Source organism: Cimex lectularius, unplaced genomic scaffold, assembly GCF_000648675.2.
Source record: "Cimex lectularius strain Harlan isolate CLEC.00 unplaced genomic scaffold, Clec_2.1 scaffold22, whole genome shotgun sequence".
Taxonomy (NCBI): domain Eukaryota; kingdom Metazoa; phylum Arthropoda; class Insecta; order Hemiptera; family Cimicidae; genus Cimex; species Cimex lectularius.
In genome coordinates, this window is record NW_019392657.1 from 879393 (window position 1) to 898894 (window position 19502).

At 33.7% G+C, this 19502-nt stretch overlaps 1 protein-coding gene, 1 long non-coding RNA gene and 1 other non-coding gene across 3 annotated transcripts; all 3 read left to right on the plus strand.

The window, feature by feature from the left end:
• Positions 1-363: 363 nt before the first annotated feature.
• On the plus strand, positions 364-737 carry LOC106670732. Its single transcript, XR_001341119.2, has 2 exons — positions 364-421; positions 519-737. It is a non-coding gene; the product is annotated as an uncharacterized LOC106670732 (long non-coding RNA).
• A 10607-nt stretch (positions 738-11344) lies between these two features.
• LOC112126191 lies at positions 11345-12779 on the plus strand. The gene is made up of 2 exons (XM_024224800.1): positions 11345-11753; positions 12504-12779. Exons 1-2 carry the CDS (start codon positions 11593-11595, stop codon positions 12700-12702), a joined length of 360 nt encoding a protein of 119 aa, XP_024080568.1. The 5' UTR covers positions 11345-11592; the 3' UTR covers positions 12703-12779.
• Positions 12780-16043: 3264 nt separating this feature from the next.
• On the plus strand, positions 16044-16116 carry Trnak-uuu. The gene has a single exon. It is a non-coding gene; the product is annotated as a tRNA-Lys (tRNA).
• The last annotated feature ends 3386 nt before the right edge of the window (positions 16117-19502 follow it).

Below are 19502 nucleotides of genomic sequence, written 5' to 3' on the forward strand. Positions count from 1 at the left end.
TTGATACTCAGTGTTATATATTCAATATATTCATATATTAATTGGATTTATATATTTATATATATTTGAATTAATGTTTTGTCCAAACTGACGTGGTACTTGGTCCACCAAACTTGCTTTTTACATTAAAATTAGGACGATATTATTGAAGCAAACTGTTTTGCTTAAGTGGAATAAAGGTGTTTCTCTTTATAAAATGAAATTTAGTATTTTACTGGGGATGGCTTTCTGTCTTTTCTTTAACATAAACAACCTCCAGAAAAACGTCATCCTACTATGCATCGAATCAGACCAACCAAAACCCCCCACTTCTCATAAACCCAGTATATAAGACGCAGGTCGTCAATTGTGAAGTCAGTTTATACTGATTTGTATATGTAGATAGATTTGGAGTAAAAGGTCTTCTTCCTGGTTTAATAGTGTAGGGCTTTATTCGATTATTATGTCAATATTGATTCAAATTTGTCCATTTATTTTAAAACAATTATTTTATACGGGCATAATTTTTCATGTTTCAGATGGACTTCAAAGTGTTACTAGTTCTATGTTCAGTTGTTTTAAGCCTAGCATTAGGAAAGCCCATAAAATCCGACGAAGTAACAGAAGAGCCATCTACATTTGCTGTGTTGTTGAGCACATTGTTTATTAAATAACAGACAAAACAATACAAAGCGGATTAATTATATTTTCGACCCGTTTTAATGTTAACTCTGAAATAAATAAACACTGAATTTGCAGTACTTTTTTTTTACTCTATCAGGACCTATTTATTCGCCGTTTTTTATACATCTGTGTATGTCCAGATGTATACCGGTTATGACAAGTATATGTCTATTTTGAAATATCATTAAAAAAAAGCACCAAGTTGTTAATACTGACAGCTTGATCGTAATTATACATCCGACGTCTAGGGGCTTTAAAAATATGAAACAATAGAAATCCCAATTAATTTTTGATAATTATCGTCTATGTTTACTTCCTCAAAATTTATGCCAAGTCCTGTGTCTTTTACACGTTGGCTTAAACCTGTATTGTCACATTTGTTTTGAAGTTATTTTTACGTTGGTTTCTTCTTTTATATAAAAATTGTAGTTTTAGCTATACATGGTTTTTGACATGAACATTATAGTTTATACGGGATTTTACTATTTTTAAGTTTATAAGTAGAGGGGAGTGCAAAATATCATATATTTTTTCACTAATGTGCGAATGGAAAATAAATTTGTTTAAATGTTTGTTGTTGTTTACATATTTTTAATATTTTTTCTGTTGATCCTTCGACACATACTAGTCCTACAAAGTAAGGAACTTACTTTTTTTTTTTTTCTTTTTTTTACATTTATCATTATAAAATGTATTCCGGTGTTGTTGTGTAGTTTTTTCAGTGATACTTTTTGAATTTTAATTAGTATTTCCCTTATTGACAAATTACATTTGTGAAAGGTATATCGCTTAATTCATATATTTTTGTGTTCATGGATGCATCGAACAATTGATTAAACATTTGTACGTTCTGAACATGTTGGTTTTTTTATAAGTAATTAGTGTTTTTGGTTTGCATTTCTTAATAGTTCTAAATCTAACAAATGTAGCTTTATTTATATTATTTTCTCAATCTGAGTTGAATTTTATATTTTCACACAATTTATTGAAAGCCTTTAATAGGACATCTGTCATTTGTATTGACAATTATTATATTGTCATCTACATATTTTTTAGGGAATTTTACCCACGTTTTTATGTTGTTTAAAATTTGTTCTGTTTATATAAATTCCTGCTACTACTGAGAATAAGCTAAATCCCGCCGGAAAGCAAATTTTATTTTTTTATTATAGTATTTTTTTATATTGTACCATTGAAAATAAAATATGAATTGGTTATGCAATTTTCAAGGATTTCAAAAAAAATTTATTACTTTGTTGGATTTTGTAATGTTTTAAAAAGTTCAATTTATCTTTTACTGTTTTATGGCATCATTAAGTGGAATTGAACATAGATAATATGTCTAAACTAATTATAATCTTTTTTAATTTGTATCTGTTTTAAAAAATCCTTCAATTCTTGTGAGTTTTTTTACATCATACCCCTGAACATTTGATATTGAATTTATTTGTTTTAAAAATAATAATTATTATTATTATTATTATTAAATATAATAACAATTGTTTTTATTTCCAATCCAAATTGCATAAATATAATTGTTATACATGGACATAACCATCATTATGTTTATATACCCAGAAAGGTTTTTTTATTTATAAATAATTTACTTATTAAATTCACTAGTTTTCGTGGTACGCTTGACCAACTAATATCTTTCAATTAATTAAGGTTTTTAGTTGAGATAAAAAAGTCAGTGTCACGAGCGAGATTCGAACCCACGACCTTCGGCTAGATACGCCGCTGCTTACTTACTGCACTTGAGCTATAGTGACTTCGATCCTCTCGGACTTTCAATCTCAACTCCACCTTTGGATCCACCAGTGGATCAAGTCACGATAGTTCAAGTGGTAGAGCAGCGGCCTATCTAGCCGAAGGTCCTGGGTTCGAATCCCGCTCGTGACACTGACTTTTTTATCTAAACTTAAAACTTTAATTAATTGAAAGATGTTACTTATTAAAGTTATTTTTAAGCCAATAATTGTTATTTGTAAAATATTTAATTAAGGGTTTAAACGTACATTGCATATTGTTGAACTAAATATAACCTCTTTTTTATTGGTTTAATTGTTTGTTTCTTAATCCTGAAGTTGAATGAAGAAAATATAATTTAGAAGAAATTCATCCATCAAAGGTCAAATTCATCATATGTCAACTCTCAGTAAAAAAAACCTCCCTAGAATTGATTCTAGGTTGCTTGTTATTAATACAAATATATTAATTAATTATAAAAATTGTTTTGCAAGTTTATTTTTTTAGGGTTAGATCAGAAGAGAGCCGTCACACCTTCGTTTGCACAGGTAAAATTGATCTTTCCAGTTTACCAGGAAAGCTACAACAGCATAACAGTCAGTCCCGTGTTGGCGCAGCAGTCCTCCCGTCCTAGAAATTGGCACCGGGCCGACGTGAAAACGAAGGGGAATATCGGTTCAAGTTTGGAATTTACCGACTGGTTGGGGGCAATATGAAGGGTTGTAAGTAGCTCGGCAAGTTCACCAACATGGCCGCTAACTACCGTAAATTACCGGAGTGCGGGGTAAAGTGTTAAAACCTTGCTAAATATAGTAGTGGGCGTGATGAGTTATGCCGGGGCAATAAGTGGACCTAGGACTTAGCGTTAAGCCACCAACTGACACTTTTTCAACGGCATCTATATTATTAGAACCTTATAAGAGCCAGTCGCTAAGCCTCTCTTCCTCTTCATTATCTCTGTTTATACACTTCTTTTCCACTAATTCTGTCTTTTCGGAGAAAATTAAAAATATCTTTAATCTCTGTTTCGACAATCAAATTTCAAAAGGTATCATTATACAAAGTTGAAACACACAGAATGTATTCATCTAATCTAGAGGTAAAAATTATAAAGACATAAGCGTACAAGAAAATAAAATTAATAAAACCGAATATACAGGTAAAATCTGCAAAAACGGGAGCGATTACATCTTGACCAAAAGGAATTTTTATATCTGTGTGGGTTGTGTCAATGGACAGATAAAAAAGGGCATCAAGGATTTTTCTGAGGATAAGTATTAAGCAGTTTAAACTGAATGGGTATTGGAAAGTTTGGCTGAACACCACACTTTCAGTCCTTAAGTCCATATCGACTTAACTATAGTGTTTTTATTTTTGAAAGGTAAGTCAGAGAGTTTGTCGATAAGTCATGAAATTGCTCTGTATCGTGTCATAACCACATTTCAGTAGTGTTTGAGAATTCCATATCACAAAAATGATCGATGTGCAGTCCGAGATACCGAACCACGATCGCAGATGGGAGTGGAAATGACTGGATCATCTGCAAGGGGTTTGGGTGGTGGTTTGGAGGTGAGATGGAAAGTCGGCTGTGTAAAACCAGTAAGGATTATGTATTTTGGGAAATGCGCTGACCCTACAATAACTCGGAAGTACTGGTCGGTGAAGGAGGTGGAGGAGCTACGGAAGATTAGGTAGTAAGTAGAAGGAAGGACGTCCTTGAGCAAAATAGCCCGAGTGTCAAACGGGAATTGATAACATAAATTCGGTATTTTTGGAAGGAACGGTCTATCGATGAACCGTGAAGACGCATTATACTTAAAAAATCCACTTAAATGCTTATCTTACTCACTTGGATCACGCATTAACTAACAGATTGGCCATTCATTTATCAACTTTTTTAATCACCTGCAAATTCTGTTGAAAAATATTCGAATCGAATTGCTTTCATTATACATATTTATTCAATTAATCTTCAAAAAAAAATTATTTTACATGACTATTTGGCCGACCATTCCAATAAAACATGGGGCCAAATTGTTACAAAAAGGTTGTGCAGACGCGTATTATGTTTAGGCACGTGCCTTATATTTTTTTACTACCTAATTTAATTTTGATTTGGTCATTACCGACCGGTCTGCCTACTCTCGCCGTTTTAGTTTTTTCGGTTTTTCACGTAATCTGCTTGTGATTTAGTCATTCGTGCACCTTGTCGACAGCGAAATGGGGCACTCCTTTCTGACCAAATTGGTTAGAAACGACAAATTACGGCTTCTCAATTACTTCATTGAGAAAAAAGGAAGGAAAATTGGAAAATATAAAACTTAATATAATTTTTGTATTGTATAATAACGACGGACTTCCGTGATTATTTATTTTGCGGGGGGCGTCAAATATTTATACACCAAAAAATTGGTTCTAAGGAAGCTAAAGTTCCTGTAAACAGAGGGCGACAAAATTACTAGATTTGTTCCATATTTTATTTATACAATCATACGTTTTTTAGGTGTATCTCTTATCTTTTTAGTACATATTTTGGAAAAATATTGCTTATCAAAGAAAATAATTGATACTCAGTGTTATTTATTCAATATATTTATGAATTTATTGGATTTATATATATTTAAATTAATGATTAGCCCAAACTGACGTGGTACTTGGTCCACCAAACTTGCTTTTTACATTAAAATTAGAACGGTATTATTGAAACAAATTGTTTTGCTTAAGTAGAATAAAGGTGTTTCTCTTTATAAAATGAAATTTAGTATTTTACTGGGGATGGCTTTCTTTCTGTTCGTTAACATAAACATTAACCTCCAGAAAAACGTCATCCTACTATGCACTGACTTTTTTATCTCAACTAAAAACCTTAATTAATTGAAAGATATTAATTGGTCAAGCGGACCACGAAAGCTAGTGAATAGTTTTAAATAGAGCTATTTGGCCTAAAATCTCGCCTAAAATAGTAGGTAATAATTATAATTATTATAGTTATTAGTTGTTATTTTATAGTTATTGGCAACTCATCATAATTATTGATGATTTTTGTTCCATTTTTTGATTTTGGACCACAATTTTGGTCAATGTGCTGCGGTCCAATCGAATCGAAAAATCTTTCATTGGATTCAGCGTACCAAAAGACCGAAAATACTAAATTTGGGAACTTGCCTCAAAAATCTTGGGAGTTACTGAATTTGTTTCCGCTTTTTTGGTTTGGGCGACGCCCCATAAAATCATAAATTTTCTATAAAACCAAGACATTGATTAAATAGGCTCAAGCCATAGAAAAACCCGCTAATGACATTTATAATTACTTTCTCATTTAGAAAAAAAAGGGTAATTAATTAATACGTCATAAAAACAGTGTGTTTAAGTTAGAAACGAGACAAAACAATATTTATACAACAAAAAATTGGTTCTAAGCTAGCTGAAGTTCCTGTGAATAGAAGGCGACAAAATTACTAGATTTGTTCCATATTTTATTTATACAATCATACGTTTTTTACGTGTATCTCTTATCTTTTTAGTATTTTGGAAATATAAATTGCTTATCAAAGGAAATAGTTGATACTCAGTGTTATTTATTCAATATATTCATATATTAATTGGATTTATATATTTATATATATTTGAATTAATGTTTTGTCCAAATGGACGTGGTACTTGGTCCACCAAACTTGCGTTTTACATTAAAATTTGGACGATATTATTGAAACAAACTGTTTTGATTAAGTAGATTAAATGTGTTCTCTTTATAAAATGAAATTTTGTATTTTACTAGGGATGGCTTTCTGTCTGTTCGTTAACATAAACATTAACCTCCAGAAAACCGTCACACTACAGTTTCGACAATCAAATTTCAAAAGGTATCGTTATACAAAGTTGAAACACACAGAATGTATTCATCGACAGAGAACATAGTGAAATGAGGGCTCCTTTCTGACCAAAATGGTTGGAAACGACAAACAACGGCTTCTTAATTAGTTCAATGAGAAAAAAGGAGGGAAAATGGGAAAACATAAACCGTTATATAATTTTTCTATTGTATAAGAACGACAGACTTCAGTGATTTTTTATTTATTTATTTTGCGGGGTGCGTCAAATAAGCATTCCTCACATTTTCTCCAGTACTACCTCCATAGGCCTTTTTTTGTTAAGACTAAGCACTTTGTGGTACATAATTAATCTTTTGAAATTTCAATCTAACAAAGCTCCGTAATACTTGGAATTAGTAAGACTTATTAAAGATATTTCGAATATTTCGTGTTCATTAATATATTAAAGAAAGTGGAGAAATATACAGTAATTAAGTAACCTTTTCGAATTGGCAAGGATCAGGAATGAGGTGCGTTCTATTGGCCCCGAAAGGAAGCTCAGCTTTCTAAAAGCTGCCGCTAGATTGCCAGGCTTTTCTGGCCCGGGCCAGATTTGTAAGTCAGGATTCATATTTTGTATAAATAAAATAATTAATTAAATAAATGCAGAAAATTAAATTTTTTTTGTTAAAGATGATGCGATGAGATCACCTTGACATTTCTACCACATGGACATGTGGTCATATCCATCCTTCAATTTTCAGCCAACTAAGGATGGAAGCTCAGCTCTAAACTCTCATCTTTTATAAATTCTGTATAGCTGTATGTAAAATGTGCGCTTGGTTCGTGGCTGGAGATGAAAAATAAGAAAAAGTTCTCTTTCAGTGATTCTTAGTATAGTTTTCACACCCTATTCCAAAAGTAATACTTTTTAGTATCAATTCATAACTTTTTTAAATTAATTATTCTTTTTATCTAATGTTTTTTTCGTTAAGATAAAAAAATTAGTGTCACGAGCGGGATTCGAACCCACGACCTTCGGCAGTATACGCCGCTGCTCTAACCACGTGAGCTAACTTTTTCATTTCAACCGAGACCTTAGGTAAAAAATAAATAATTAATACGATCAATTATGACTGCTAAACATATATGGATTATTTAGTAACCATCGGTTAATTCCTTTGGGACAAAGATATTAGTGAACAATTGAAAAACAAAAAATACAAACTTCAAAATTTCGTTTAACTGCGTTTTCTTACTATTCACAAGTTGAATGATACTTAATTTTTCTTAAGATGTGTTTATAAGGTCTTAAGTTTATAACGGTTTAAAACTTTCATTAATTGTCTTCAGCCCTGTCAACCGGACATTGCTAACTCAATATGTATTGGGTTGTCCGGAAAATAATGCAGGATTTTGGTATTAAACAAAAAAAAAGAAACTAGTTACTTTAAAGCAATGTTCTTTAATCAAAATAATTTCCCANTAATCCTGTAAACGTAAACAGAATATTTTATATAGATTTTTTTTAATGAAAACTTAAAATCCTGCATTATTTTCCGGACAACCCAATACATGAAAACTAGATAGACAACCCAGAAGAAGAGAAAACAGGAGTGCATATTATCGGGTTGTCCGGATAATAATGCAGATTTATGGTGATAAAATAAAAACAATTAAATATTGGTGATTCGAAACATTTGTTATTATTTAAAGTACACTTCATAACTTTCGATAGACTTCTCCCAACGTGATGGCTATTTCTCTATTCCCTTTGAATAGAATATTGTGTCTTGATAATTAACTAATTCTGTAAACATTTTCTAATGACTTTCGATCAATAAATCGTTTGTGTTGCAAAATGTTGTCGAGCTGTCTGAAAGTATGCTAATCAGTAGGCGAGATGTCTGGAGAATAGGGATGGTGAGGAAGAACCTCATATCCAAGATCCAACGTTTTCGTGTTGTCTCATGTGAGACATGGGGCCGAGCATAGTCTTGTAACATAATTGGCCTTTTTCGATTGTCCAAGGAAGGCTTTAATAATGCTAATTTCTAGTTCGTATTTTTCAATTTGAGAACAAAGAAATTTGAGAAATTTCGGCATTGATTCAAGAAGCTGAAGTAAATCAGCCCAAATGAAGCCTACAAACAGGCACCATCACATTTTTTGATAAGTTCGGGGGGTTTTGAAAAATAAGGTGCCGCTTCTCTGCTGCCCTTTGTCAAACCACTTTCCAGAGCGTCTACTGTTAACGTAGAGAATTACTTTCTATTGCAAGTAATTTTTTCTATCCAGAAAAGGTTTCTTTTCGTTTCGGCAAAAAAGTATTGCACAAACTTCATATGATGATTTTAATAAGGAACCTAACTTTCGAGCTTTTTCATCTATCCAATTTCCTTAACGTGACCGGCGACGGTCAATTTGCTAACTGGAAGATTCTCTGCAAGTTCTCGAATAAATGTCCTGGGATTTTCTTCGACCAAAACTCGCAGAACATCATCTAGGTAAGAAATCCTTCCATGGCATTCTTTGTCTTAAGGCTATGGTCTCTTAGGCAAAATCTTTAAACCGTCTCTGAACGGTGCTCTCACTCACGCTGCCATCGCCCCAATCTTCCTTAATGTTGTAGTTAGGGCACCGTTCCGACCGAGTAAACTGAAATTATGCGAAAATCATGCGATGACATAGTAAAGACTGAATCGCTATAAGGAAATGCTACTGAGGTAAACATGTTTTTTTATAGAGGAAAACGTGTTGACATTCATACAAATGAAAATCCATCAAACGTTTATTACACAGGATATTCGGCTGCTTGTGTTACAAACTTTGCCAGTACATGCTACATTTAAAAACGAACCAAAAAGTTCTAATGAACTATAGTCCTAATCTCAAGAGTTTCGGAGTTATTTCACTTTTTCTAATTTTTTTAAATTTCACGACCTTGCTTCAAATAAACAATCATAATTCCAAAACTAAAACGTTTTGGACAAACCCATTGATACCATTGAAAACTACGTTAAATTTCTAATAAGATGTGATTAATACTAAACTGGTAAACGTTCGTGAAATAAACGTTTTAGTTGCCAGAACTTTGAAAAAACTGTTTTTTTCAAATTCACTAATTTCGTGGTCCGCTTGACAATTAATATATTACAATTAATTAAGGTTTTTAGTTGAGATAAAAAAGTCAATGACACGATTCGAACCCACGATCTTCGGCTAAATACGCCGCTGCTCTACCACTTGAGCTATCGCGACATCGATCCATTCGGTGACGATCCCGCTCGTGCCATTGACTTTTCTATCTCAACTAAAAACCTTAATTAATTGTAATATATTAATTGGTCAAGCGGACCACGAAATTAGTGAATTTAATGATTTAAAATGAAGTATACTTCACTAAAGCTCTCCGTGGCCATTTCATTTGTCGTCGAGAATCCAATCCGATTACACGACATTTGAAAAATGGCAAAAAGGAGGGAAAATTCAAAAGGTGGGGTTGAGATGGGAAGTTAGTGTCCGAGTGGATCGAGGTCACCTTAGCTTAAGTGGTAGAGCAGCGGCGTATCAAGCCGAAGATTGTGATTTCGAATCCCGCTCGTGCCATTGACTTTTTTATCTCAACTAAAAACCTCAATTAATTGTTTTTTCAAAATTGAAAAACTTACCACAGTGATTTTAAACTACTATTTCCAAAACCTAGAGACCAGCAAATTTCAGAAAACATACTCCATTTAATATCATTTTTAGTGGTGTAATTTCTTTTTTAATTACATTTTTCAAAGATGAAGGAATTGATGAAAGAAAAAAACCGTAAGGTGGAAAGATTAACAATAATAAAAAAATAAAAACTGAAGAAAATTATGAATGAATTCATTAAATATTTCTAAATTTTTATTTGAAATGCTCGCCACCCTCCGTAATGTATTTCCGACGCGCTGACGACGAATGAAGGCCGCAAAACCCGTACTCCATAGTGTTAACAAGCTATCACATAGGTAACTGAAAACAGTTTGAATATTAAAACTCTTTTATACCTGTGAATAATAATACAATAATTCTTTAATCAAACGTGCAGTCGTGTTGGTAAATAAGTGAACACTTGCACTATTTCGGTTTCAAATAAAAAAAAAAGTTTAATAAATTCATTCAAAATTTACTTGATTTTTTTTTTTTAATTTTTCACCTTACCCATCCGTCAGCCACGGTTTTTTCCTTTCCTCCATCAATTTTTTCATTTTTGAAAAAAGTAATTAAAAAAGAAATTACACCACTAAACAGGATCGTAAATGGAGTACATTTTCTGAAATTTGCTGGTCTCTAGGTTTGGAAATGGTAGTTTAGAATCATCATAGTAAGTTTTTCAACTTTCAAAAAACTTATTTTTTCAAAGTTATCGCTACTAAAACGCTTAATTTAGGAAGGTTTAAAAGTTTAGTATTGATCACATCTTATTGGAAATTTAACGTAGTTTTGTCCAAAATCTTTTAATTTTGGAGTTATCATTGTTTATTTGAAGCAAGGTCGTGAAATCTTAAAAAATCAAAAAATGTGGAATAACTCCGAAACTGCTGAGATTCGCACCATAGTTAATTGGGACTTTTTGGTTCCATTTTGAATGTAGAATCTACGGGCAAAGTTTGTAACCCAAGTAGCCGAACACCCTGTATAGAGTGGTAAAGTGTCCGGACAACCCAATATACGATTATTGTGAAGACCTAACGATTAGAAGGCTTCTACTCACGGGAAAAGGAAAGCTAATTATAATGACGACTGAGGAGCAGCTATCAAGGCTATGGAGGCTTTAAAAAGCTTGTACCGTTCAACCCGTACAAGGAGGACCAATAGTGCTACTTGATGGATCCATTGCAGAAGGCGCTTTAGCCATCACAAACAAAGTGCTATTAAAAAAAATAAGCGCAATTACAAGTAAAAACTTTTTGTTTTGCAAAATCCCGTTCTTGTTGATTTGGTGAACGTTATAAGTTGAATAAAGACTAACCCCGTAGTTTAAAGCTGGGAAGCCCGAGTATAATTTACTACTGTCAGCAATTAGGACTTTTTTCTTTTTTTTTCCATCTTTGTTTGTCGAGAAAACGAAATTTGCCGTCACAGTCAGTTTTTCCCAGAGCCATGACAAACCAAGTCGAATCCAAACGGTTGAAATTACGCCGCCCGAAACCGGTTGGCCATGATGCAACGATCTGGACTCGTTAAACAGATGAAATTTTGTTCATTTTCAACGATTTTTTTTTTTTTTTTTTTTTTTGATACCTTTAATATGCTATTATCTCAAGATCGCCTTCACGCCTTCCGCATGTAGTACGCGGAAGATGCCACCAACCCAGAACGAATTGGCTTGTTCATGTTCAGCACCAAGGCTGATTCTGGCCGGCGCACCGCGACTCCCCTTTCCCCGGAGGTGTGCAAAATGAGCCTTTCTGCATCAGTCGGTGTCGGTGATTCTAGCGGTGTGGAGGTCCTAACAAAGAAATCTTTTCTAATTCTATCACATAATAAACTAAGGTACTCAAGAATAACATTATCAATTAAGACATCCGTACAACATGACAATATAACAATGTCTGTTAACTATTGTAATAACATGTAGGAAATAATTTGATGCGGAAGTGACATTGGCAACATCAATGAAAAAACATAGTACACAACTTTCGAACAATTTCTCTAGTGCTATATTTTTTCTCGGAGTACATATTATTTCAACTGCCTTCATAATTTATTATGCTTTTAGATTTTTCAATCAGTTATACAATATTGCTCTAATCATTATAAATTTTAGCTTTACCACTACTTAATGTTTTTATAGTGCATTCATTTTGTTTTTTTATATTTTGGACAGAACACCAAGAAAGTGACTGCGAGTTTTCGTGCACTTTTTCATATATTGTCTCCAATTTTGAAAAGAATTGAAAATTAAATGTGCAGTTTAAGCATGTTTTACTTTTGTAATATATATTATGCTGATATTTAAAGATTCTCTATTAGTTATCATACTGAAGTTAAACTAAGCATGTGTAGTTTATGACAATTTTGTTTTATCGTTTTACCATTATTAATGCATTTTTTTAGCCCCTTTATCTTCCCTGTATGCTCAGTATTAAAATAAATTAATAACTACTTGCAAGTAAAGCATGTCAAATTTATAAACATGTATAAGTGAATAAAATATATCATAGTTTACTTCGAAAATTAAATAAGTGTCAATTGTCCGCAAGGAATGTTTTGTTCTAAAAATGTCTTATGTACTTTTTTCAGAAAAATGAAGGTTGCGATTCTGCTTTTTGTGGTGCTTTTCGTGAGTCTGGCGGCGGGTCAGGCCTTCTGGAGAGCGGTTCCAGTACAGAAAGAAGTGCAGAATAATAAAATCCCAGTCGACAGTCGATTCGAAGCGTCCGACGGCTGGATCACACGAGATTTCAACTTCAATAATCAACCGCCGAATTCGTTCTTTTAAAACCGTAAATTATATTGTTAAAGCTTTCTCCTGAGATGTGTGTCATAATTAATCCCTCCAATAAATACATATTGTTTTTTAAATAATGTTGTTTATTATTCGATTTATGCAATCTTTTAAAGTTAGAAGGTCGTTAAATCACTTGAAATTTCGATCAAATGTTGTCAGTTTTGCTGAATCAGTCTACCCGTCTGTAACTGGTTAAAAATACCATATAGGCTCTCTACAAAAACGTATCCCAATTAAAATACCTAAAATATTTTCATTTAAAATTTTAATTCTCAAAACATTCTACTAACTCTATAAGGTCAATGGGAGCATTACATAATCTGTCCTTGTTTTGAAAATAATCTATCGTAGAAAACAGACCGATCAGTTTTACAATTTTTTCTTAATTACAAACAAACGACATTAATTAAGCTAATCTAATATTTGGTCATTTATTTTATATCGGAGAATGATATATCATGATTCTTAGGTCGGAGGTAAGGTATCGATTTTCGATATTATAATATTATGTGTAGAGATTAGTGACCGTTAATCGATAGTTATTCAGATATCGTGAGATGCGGTCGGGTGTGATGTAGGTTTCAGAAAAACATTTTCTTTATCGTGCCAACGTTTCGATCTTTATTGAGATCATCTTCAGGGCTCAAGGTGTTTGTCTTCTGTGTAATTGTGCCATCCTTGCAAAGCAAACACTTTGAGCCCTGAAGATGATCTCAATAAAAGATCGAAACGATGGCACGATAAAAAAAAAAATTTCTGAAACCTACATGACACCCGACCGCATCTCATGATATCTGAATAATTATAATTTTATACTAAAAACAAAAAAAATAAAGATCAGGGTCAAAGCCAATTAACAAGAAAACGCTCAATTTCGTTGTCAAGTTTTCAATAAATATATCCCCTTCATCGAGTCTTTAAATAAATATTAAATTTTGTTTTTGAGATATTGTATGTATACTTTACAAAATACAATTGAATATTTTGTTACCGTACCATTTGCGACTTTCTTGCGACGATTCTTCGCGACGTCGAGGATACAAGGTTATGGGTTATTTCAGGCCCGATCAGAGCCCATACTTTATCTTAAATTTACGTCCAGCAGGTACGACATTATGGGATTTATCTGGTGATTTGGGTCGAGTTTTTGATCTGTCTCCGCCCCTGATCCACATCTTTTCAGCACAGCTGTTCAAGTTATGGCGCAAAATGTGAACATACTTTTATTACTTATTCATAATACGATGAAACTAGGTGGCCAACATTCTCCCACGACATGCAGCCCTTGACTAAAACACCCGATCCGGTTCTTTCGATTGTTTTGTATCTTATACACTCATGAGTTCTTCATTTCCTTTGTGGTTTCATGAGACTTTATACGATGTTGTAAAGAATGTTTCCGGGATCATATAGGCAGTCTCCATTTCTCGGAATGGGTGTCTGATTTTATTAATTATTTTTGTGTGTCTGGTTTCGTTTCAATCCAATTTGATTGCTTTGGAGCCGAAATGAGCTTTTCCTAGCTTCTTGTACGAATGTTTCCTCCAAAAGAGGTCGGGATTTATGAAAAATTGTACGAATTGTAAAATATTAACTATAAAATAAACAAATTTATTATATTCCTTCATGTACAGTACAATATTCAAAATGACCCAGATATACTCATCCTTTCAGCGGATAAAACAAAACAAGCGGTTAAAAATGGCTGCATACGAAAATTCAACACAATTGTAAATGGCACAGTAGAACACTGAAATCTGACCCCACTCCGACAAAAATACCAATGAAATCCTACAGCATTTACTACAACGCAAAGAAATAGACATACACATAAAATTCTTTCCAGAATAATTCACCCATACTTCGAAATTGTACATAGCTGTCAAAATCTACAAACCCGGTTATCCTTTGAGACCAGTAACTTCCTTCGTAAATTTCCCGACATACAATCTATCGAAATACCTCACCAACATACTCAATAATATCGCAGACATCATTTGCAACGTAAAAGACTCGTTTCATTTCAATAACACAATAAACCAAACCATAATACCCACAGACTACACACTTATACCTATAGATGTCAAATCGCTTTTCATAAACATCTCAATAGACCTAGCACTTAAAATTATCAGACAATTGACAATCCCTCACAAACAACCTTCAAAACAACGATCCTGCTGCACAAACGGATGTTTAACTGACAACAAACATCTCTACAAGCAACTATTTGCCATAGTCATGGGCAGCAATCTAGGCCCTATACTAGCAGGTTTAGTGATGACACAATTACTCAACACTGTGACATAACATTCTATCAGCAGTAACCTTAGATCAAATACAAACACCGTTAAACAGATCTAACAGCTTTCATCCTCATTTAGAATTCACACATGAAGTTGAAACAGAAAACAAAACACCTAGACACACTCGCAATAAGACAAACAGATGGCACACTAATTACATATTGATACCAAAAACCTATGAACACTGATCGCTACCTCAATTATACATCACACCATCCCCTACACACAATACTAAACACGGCTAAAGGATCGTTACCCAGAATTATATCTCAAGTCATGAATCCTTTCACCTAAAATCTATTCAAGCATACAAACAATTCTTACATATCAACAACAACAACATAATCTTAAACAATCCCAGCACAAAACAACATCCTCGACAGTACATAACACATCATTAACCCAATCGCACAAAGCCAAACCAATATAGATGTCCATTCTATTCGTTCACACATTGTCACAAAATTAAGTTAATTTCTTTCCTCAGAACACGTTAAAATAACTTTTTAAAACTACAAACCAGTACACACATTTTTCCAAAGTCAAAGACCCGACACCAACAGCCTACAAATCATAAACATATACGTACATTGAAATTACATTGCAATGTCTGGAAAAAAATAAAAAACCACACATCTATGCAAGATACCAATGTCGAATCCTATTCGATTTGACCCCACGATCTTCGGCTAAATACGCCGCTGCTCTTCCACTTGAGCTATCGTGACTTCGATCCGCTCGGACACCAACTTCCCATCTCAACCTCCGCTTGTCACACTGACTTTTTTATCTCGACCAATACCTTTCATACATATTAATTAATTGAAAATGTTAATTGGTCAAACGGACCACGAACTGTAATGGATTTAATAATTAAACTGAAGTATATCTTCACAAAGCTCTTCGTGGCCATTTCATTTGTCGCCGAGAATCAAATAGATTACACGACATTTGAAAAATGGCAAAAATGGAGGGAACATTCGAAAGGTAGGTTGAGGTGGGAACTTGGTGTCCGAGTGGATCGAAGTCACGATAGCTCAAGTGGTAGAGCAGCGGCGTTTTTAGCCGAAGATCGTGGGTTCGAATCCCGCTCGTGACACTGACTTTTTATCTCAACCAATACCTTTCATAAATATTTATTTTTATATTTCCCTTTCCTTTGTTATTTTCCTTAATAATTAACTTTCTTTCCAAAATTGAATAACCCCGCATTTCAAATCCAATCCAGAAAATCCTCATTCTTTGGCTTAACTAAAACCGCCTATGATCAAAGAAAATTTCCCAGATTTACCGCGTCTCCCGCCTTATCACAATCATAAAATAATATAGAATAGAATTTCAAGTTTCACAACAATTTCACACAACATCAATATGACACCACAAAAATAGCGCCTTAGTTTTATGAGTACTTGGTTCAAAGTTCGTATTTACATTTGTATTGTATTATTTCCAATCAACATGTTTGTTTTTCACCCAGGCCCTTAAGATGACCCGAATAAAGGTAGAAAAGTCAAGGGGGAAAAAATGTGTTTTTCTAAACTACTTCCTTCTTGACCGCTCCTTACTAGTCCAACAAATTATTATACAATACTTTTTTTAATTGGACAATATCTCCAACAAAAAATTGGGGGAATAGACTGTTTTGAGAAATTTTAAATTAAAAAAATTAAAATTAAACATGGAGATCAATGCATAAATAATATAATAGATTTTGATTACCCCCCCTAATTTTAAACTTGCACATAAATAATATACATACAAGTTAATCCTTAATTTAAAATTATTTTTTATAGTATAAATTAAGATAATATTTAGTAGTGTTATAATCCGAGTTTTTTGCACGTTCAAACCGCGGGCACAAAAACCAGCTGGTCATTGTAACGTCGCGTTGGCGCTGGATTTACAAACCATTCGTCCATTTCCGTCGAGAGACGAGTTTCTATGAGTTTCTATGCCTGATGATGAGTATTTATTACTTGAAATCCGGATAGCTGCATAAAACTTCTCTGAGTAGAACTATCTTTTTCATGATTCATTGTTATTATCGTGAAGCGGAGAGAATATCAAAAGAGTGCTTCTTTATTTATTTACTTTTTATATTATGTATCTACGTTCAATTAAAAAAACCTAATGTGATTTTGTCGCCTTAGAACAATCAATATTTTTCCACACAAGAGATTTTATTTTCTCATAGATATAATATATTTGTATATATTATTTCTACATTTTAATAGTTTAGATCAGGGGTGCTCAAACGGTCGATCGCGATCGACCAGTCGATCGCGAGTGCTTTTTGAGTAGATCTCGAGAAGAAAAAAATTTTTAATAAGTAGGTAGGTAACTAAACTACAAAAATGTATTACGTAATAAAATAACACTGCTTGCGGCAAAAGGTGGCTTTATCAAAGGAACGCGCGGCACTTGTCAAAGAAAAGCCGCGTTGTTTCTAGACTAGTAGACAGTACAGTCTAGTCTAGAAACAACGAGAGACAGTACAGTCTAGTTTCGGGCGGCGCGTTTGACGGGAACATTCGAGACTTTCGTTCACGCCGATATAAATGTTGTGCCTGCAGGAATTGGAGTCATTCTGAATTGTAACTTGATGGCGATACTACGTCGATACAAAGTTTATTATTAAATAGTGGAAAATGAGTGCAGTGAAATCTAAAACGTATCATTTTAATAAGGATTGGGAGGAAGAATTTTTCTTTTGTATGGTGAAGGATAAGTGCATTTGTGTTATTTGTCGTGCGTCAGTTGCAATACCTAAGCGTGGTAACTTAGAGAGGCATCATAAAACGGTTCATAAAAACTATGAAAAGGATTTTCCGCCACAGAGTGAATTAAGAAAACGAAAAGTAAGTGATTTGATATCTTGTTTGAAAAAAGAACAATCCATGTTCACAAGACCAGCCAAACAATCAAAAGCTGCTACGATCGCGTCATTTAAAATATCTCATATATTGGCGAAACACAAGAAACCATTCGAAGATGGATCGGTGGTGAAGGAAGCATTTATTGAAGCGGGTGAGACTTTATTTGGAGATTTTAAAAATAAAACAGAAATCATGTCTGCTATTAGAGAACTTCAGTTATCTCGTCCGACTGTCACAAGGCGTATTGAAGTCATGAGTCAGGACATCGCAGATAAACTAAAACATGATATCATGGAATGTACATACTTTTCTTTACAGTTCGACGAATCCACCGATATGACAGACACTGCCCAGCTGTATATTTTTATTCGGATGGTATTCAATGACATGTTGGCTAAGGAAGAATTTTTGACAATCATTCCTCTGAAGGGGAAGACCCGTGGCGAAGATATATATGACGTTTTCTTCAATTTTGTAAAAACTACGAGCTACCAATATATAAATTAGTGTGCATTACAACCGATGGAGCACCAGCAATGACTGGAAACAAAAACGGTTTTGTGGCATTGTGTCGAGCTAATGAAGAATTCCCTTCATTTTTTTCATTCCATTGCATTATACATCAACAAGTTTTGTGTTCAAAAGTTTTAAACACGGAGGAAATTATGGGCATTGCAACAAAAATTGTGAATTCCATCCGTGCACGTAGCTTGCAACGGCGGCTCTTTCAGTTGCAGTTGGAAGATAGGGAGTCAGCTGAACGAACACACTGATTTAGTTCTTCACACGGACGTCAGGTGGTTGAGTCGCGGAAAATTCCTAGAAAGGTTTCAAGAATTATTGCCCGAAATAACAGCTTTTCTAGACGAAAGAAGTGATGACACTCAGATTTTGAAAAACGAAAAATGGCTGACTGATTTGGCATTTTTGACTGACATCACAATGCACTTAAACACCGTTAACTTGGAGCTTCAAGGTAAAGGAAAAACTATTATTGAGATGATTAGCGCAGTAAACGCATTCAAAAGTAAATTGCAACTTATGATAGATCAACTGAAAAGAAAGGATCTGAAACATTTTCCCTCTTTGAAAGCAAGGATTCCTCAGTTGAATTATGATACGTATGAGGCTGAATTATCAAATATTTTGGGACAATTCGAAATGCGTTTTTATGATTGCAGTAAATTGGAAAATATAGCATCATTTATGAGTTATCCTTTTTCATGTAAAAACATTGAGGAATTAGCTACTGAAATAGCAAGTCAGTTTAATATGAACTCATGTTCTGTTGAAAATGAGTTGGTGCAGATTATATCAGATATACATCTCAAAGCTACAGCATCTGATACAAATTTCTGGTGTTTTATATCTGAAGATAAATATCCGAATGTAAGGCAAATCGCCCTTCAACTGACGGCATTTTTTGGGTCAACTTACTTGTGCGAGTCTGCATTTTCTGAAATGAAGATAATTAAGTCAAAATATCGCAATCGACTAACTGACGATCATATGTCATCATGCTTGCGATTAGCACTCAGTGGTTACGTACCATCTTATGAAAAGTATACTGAGGACATGCAGTGCCACGCTTCAACATCCAAAGCCACTC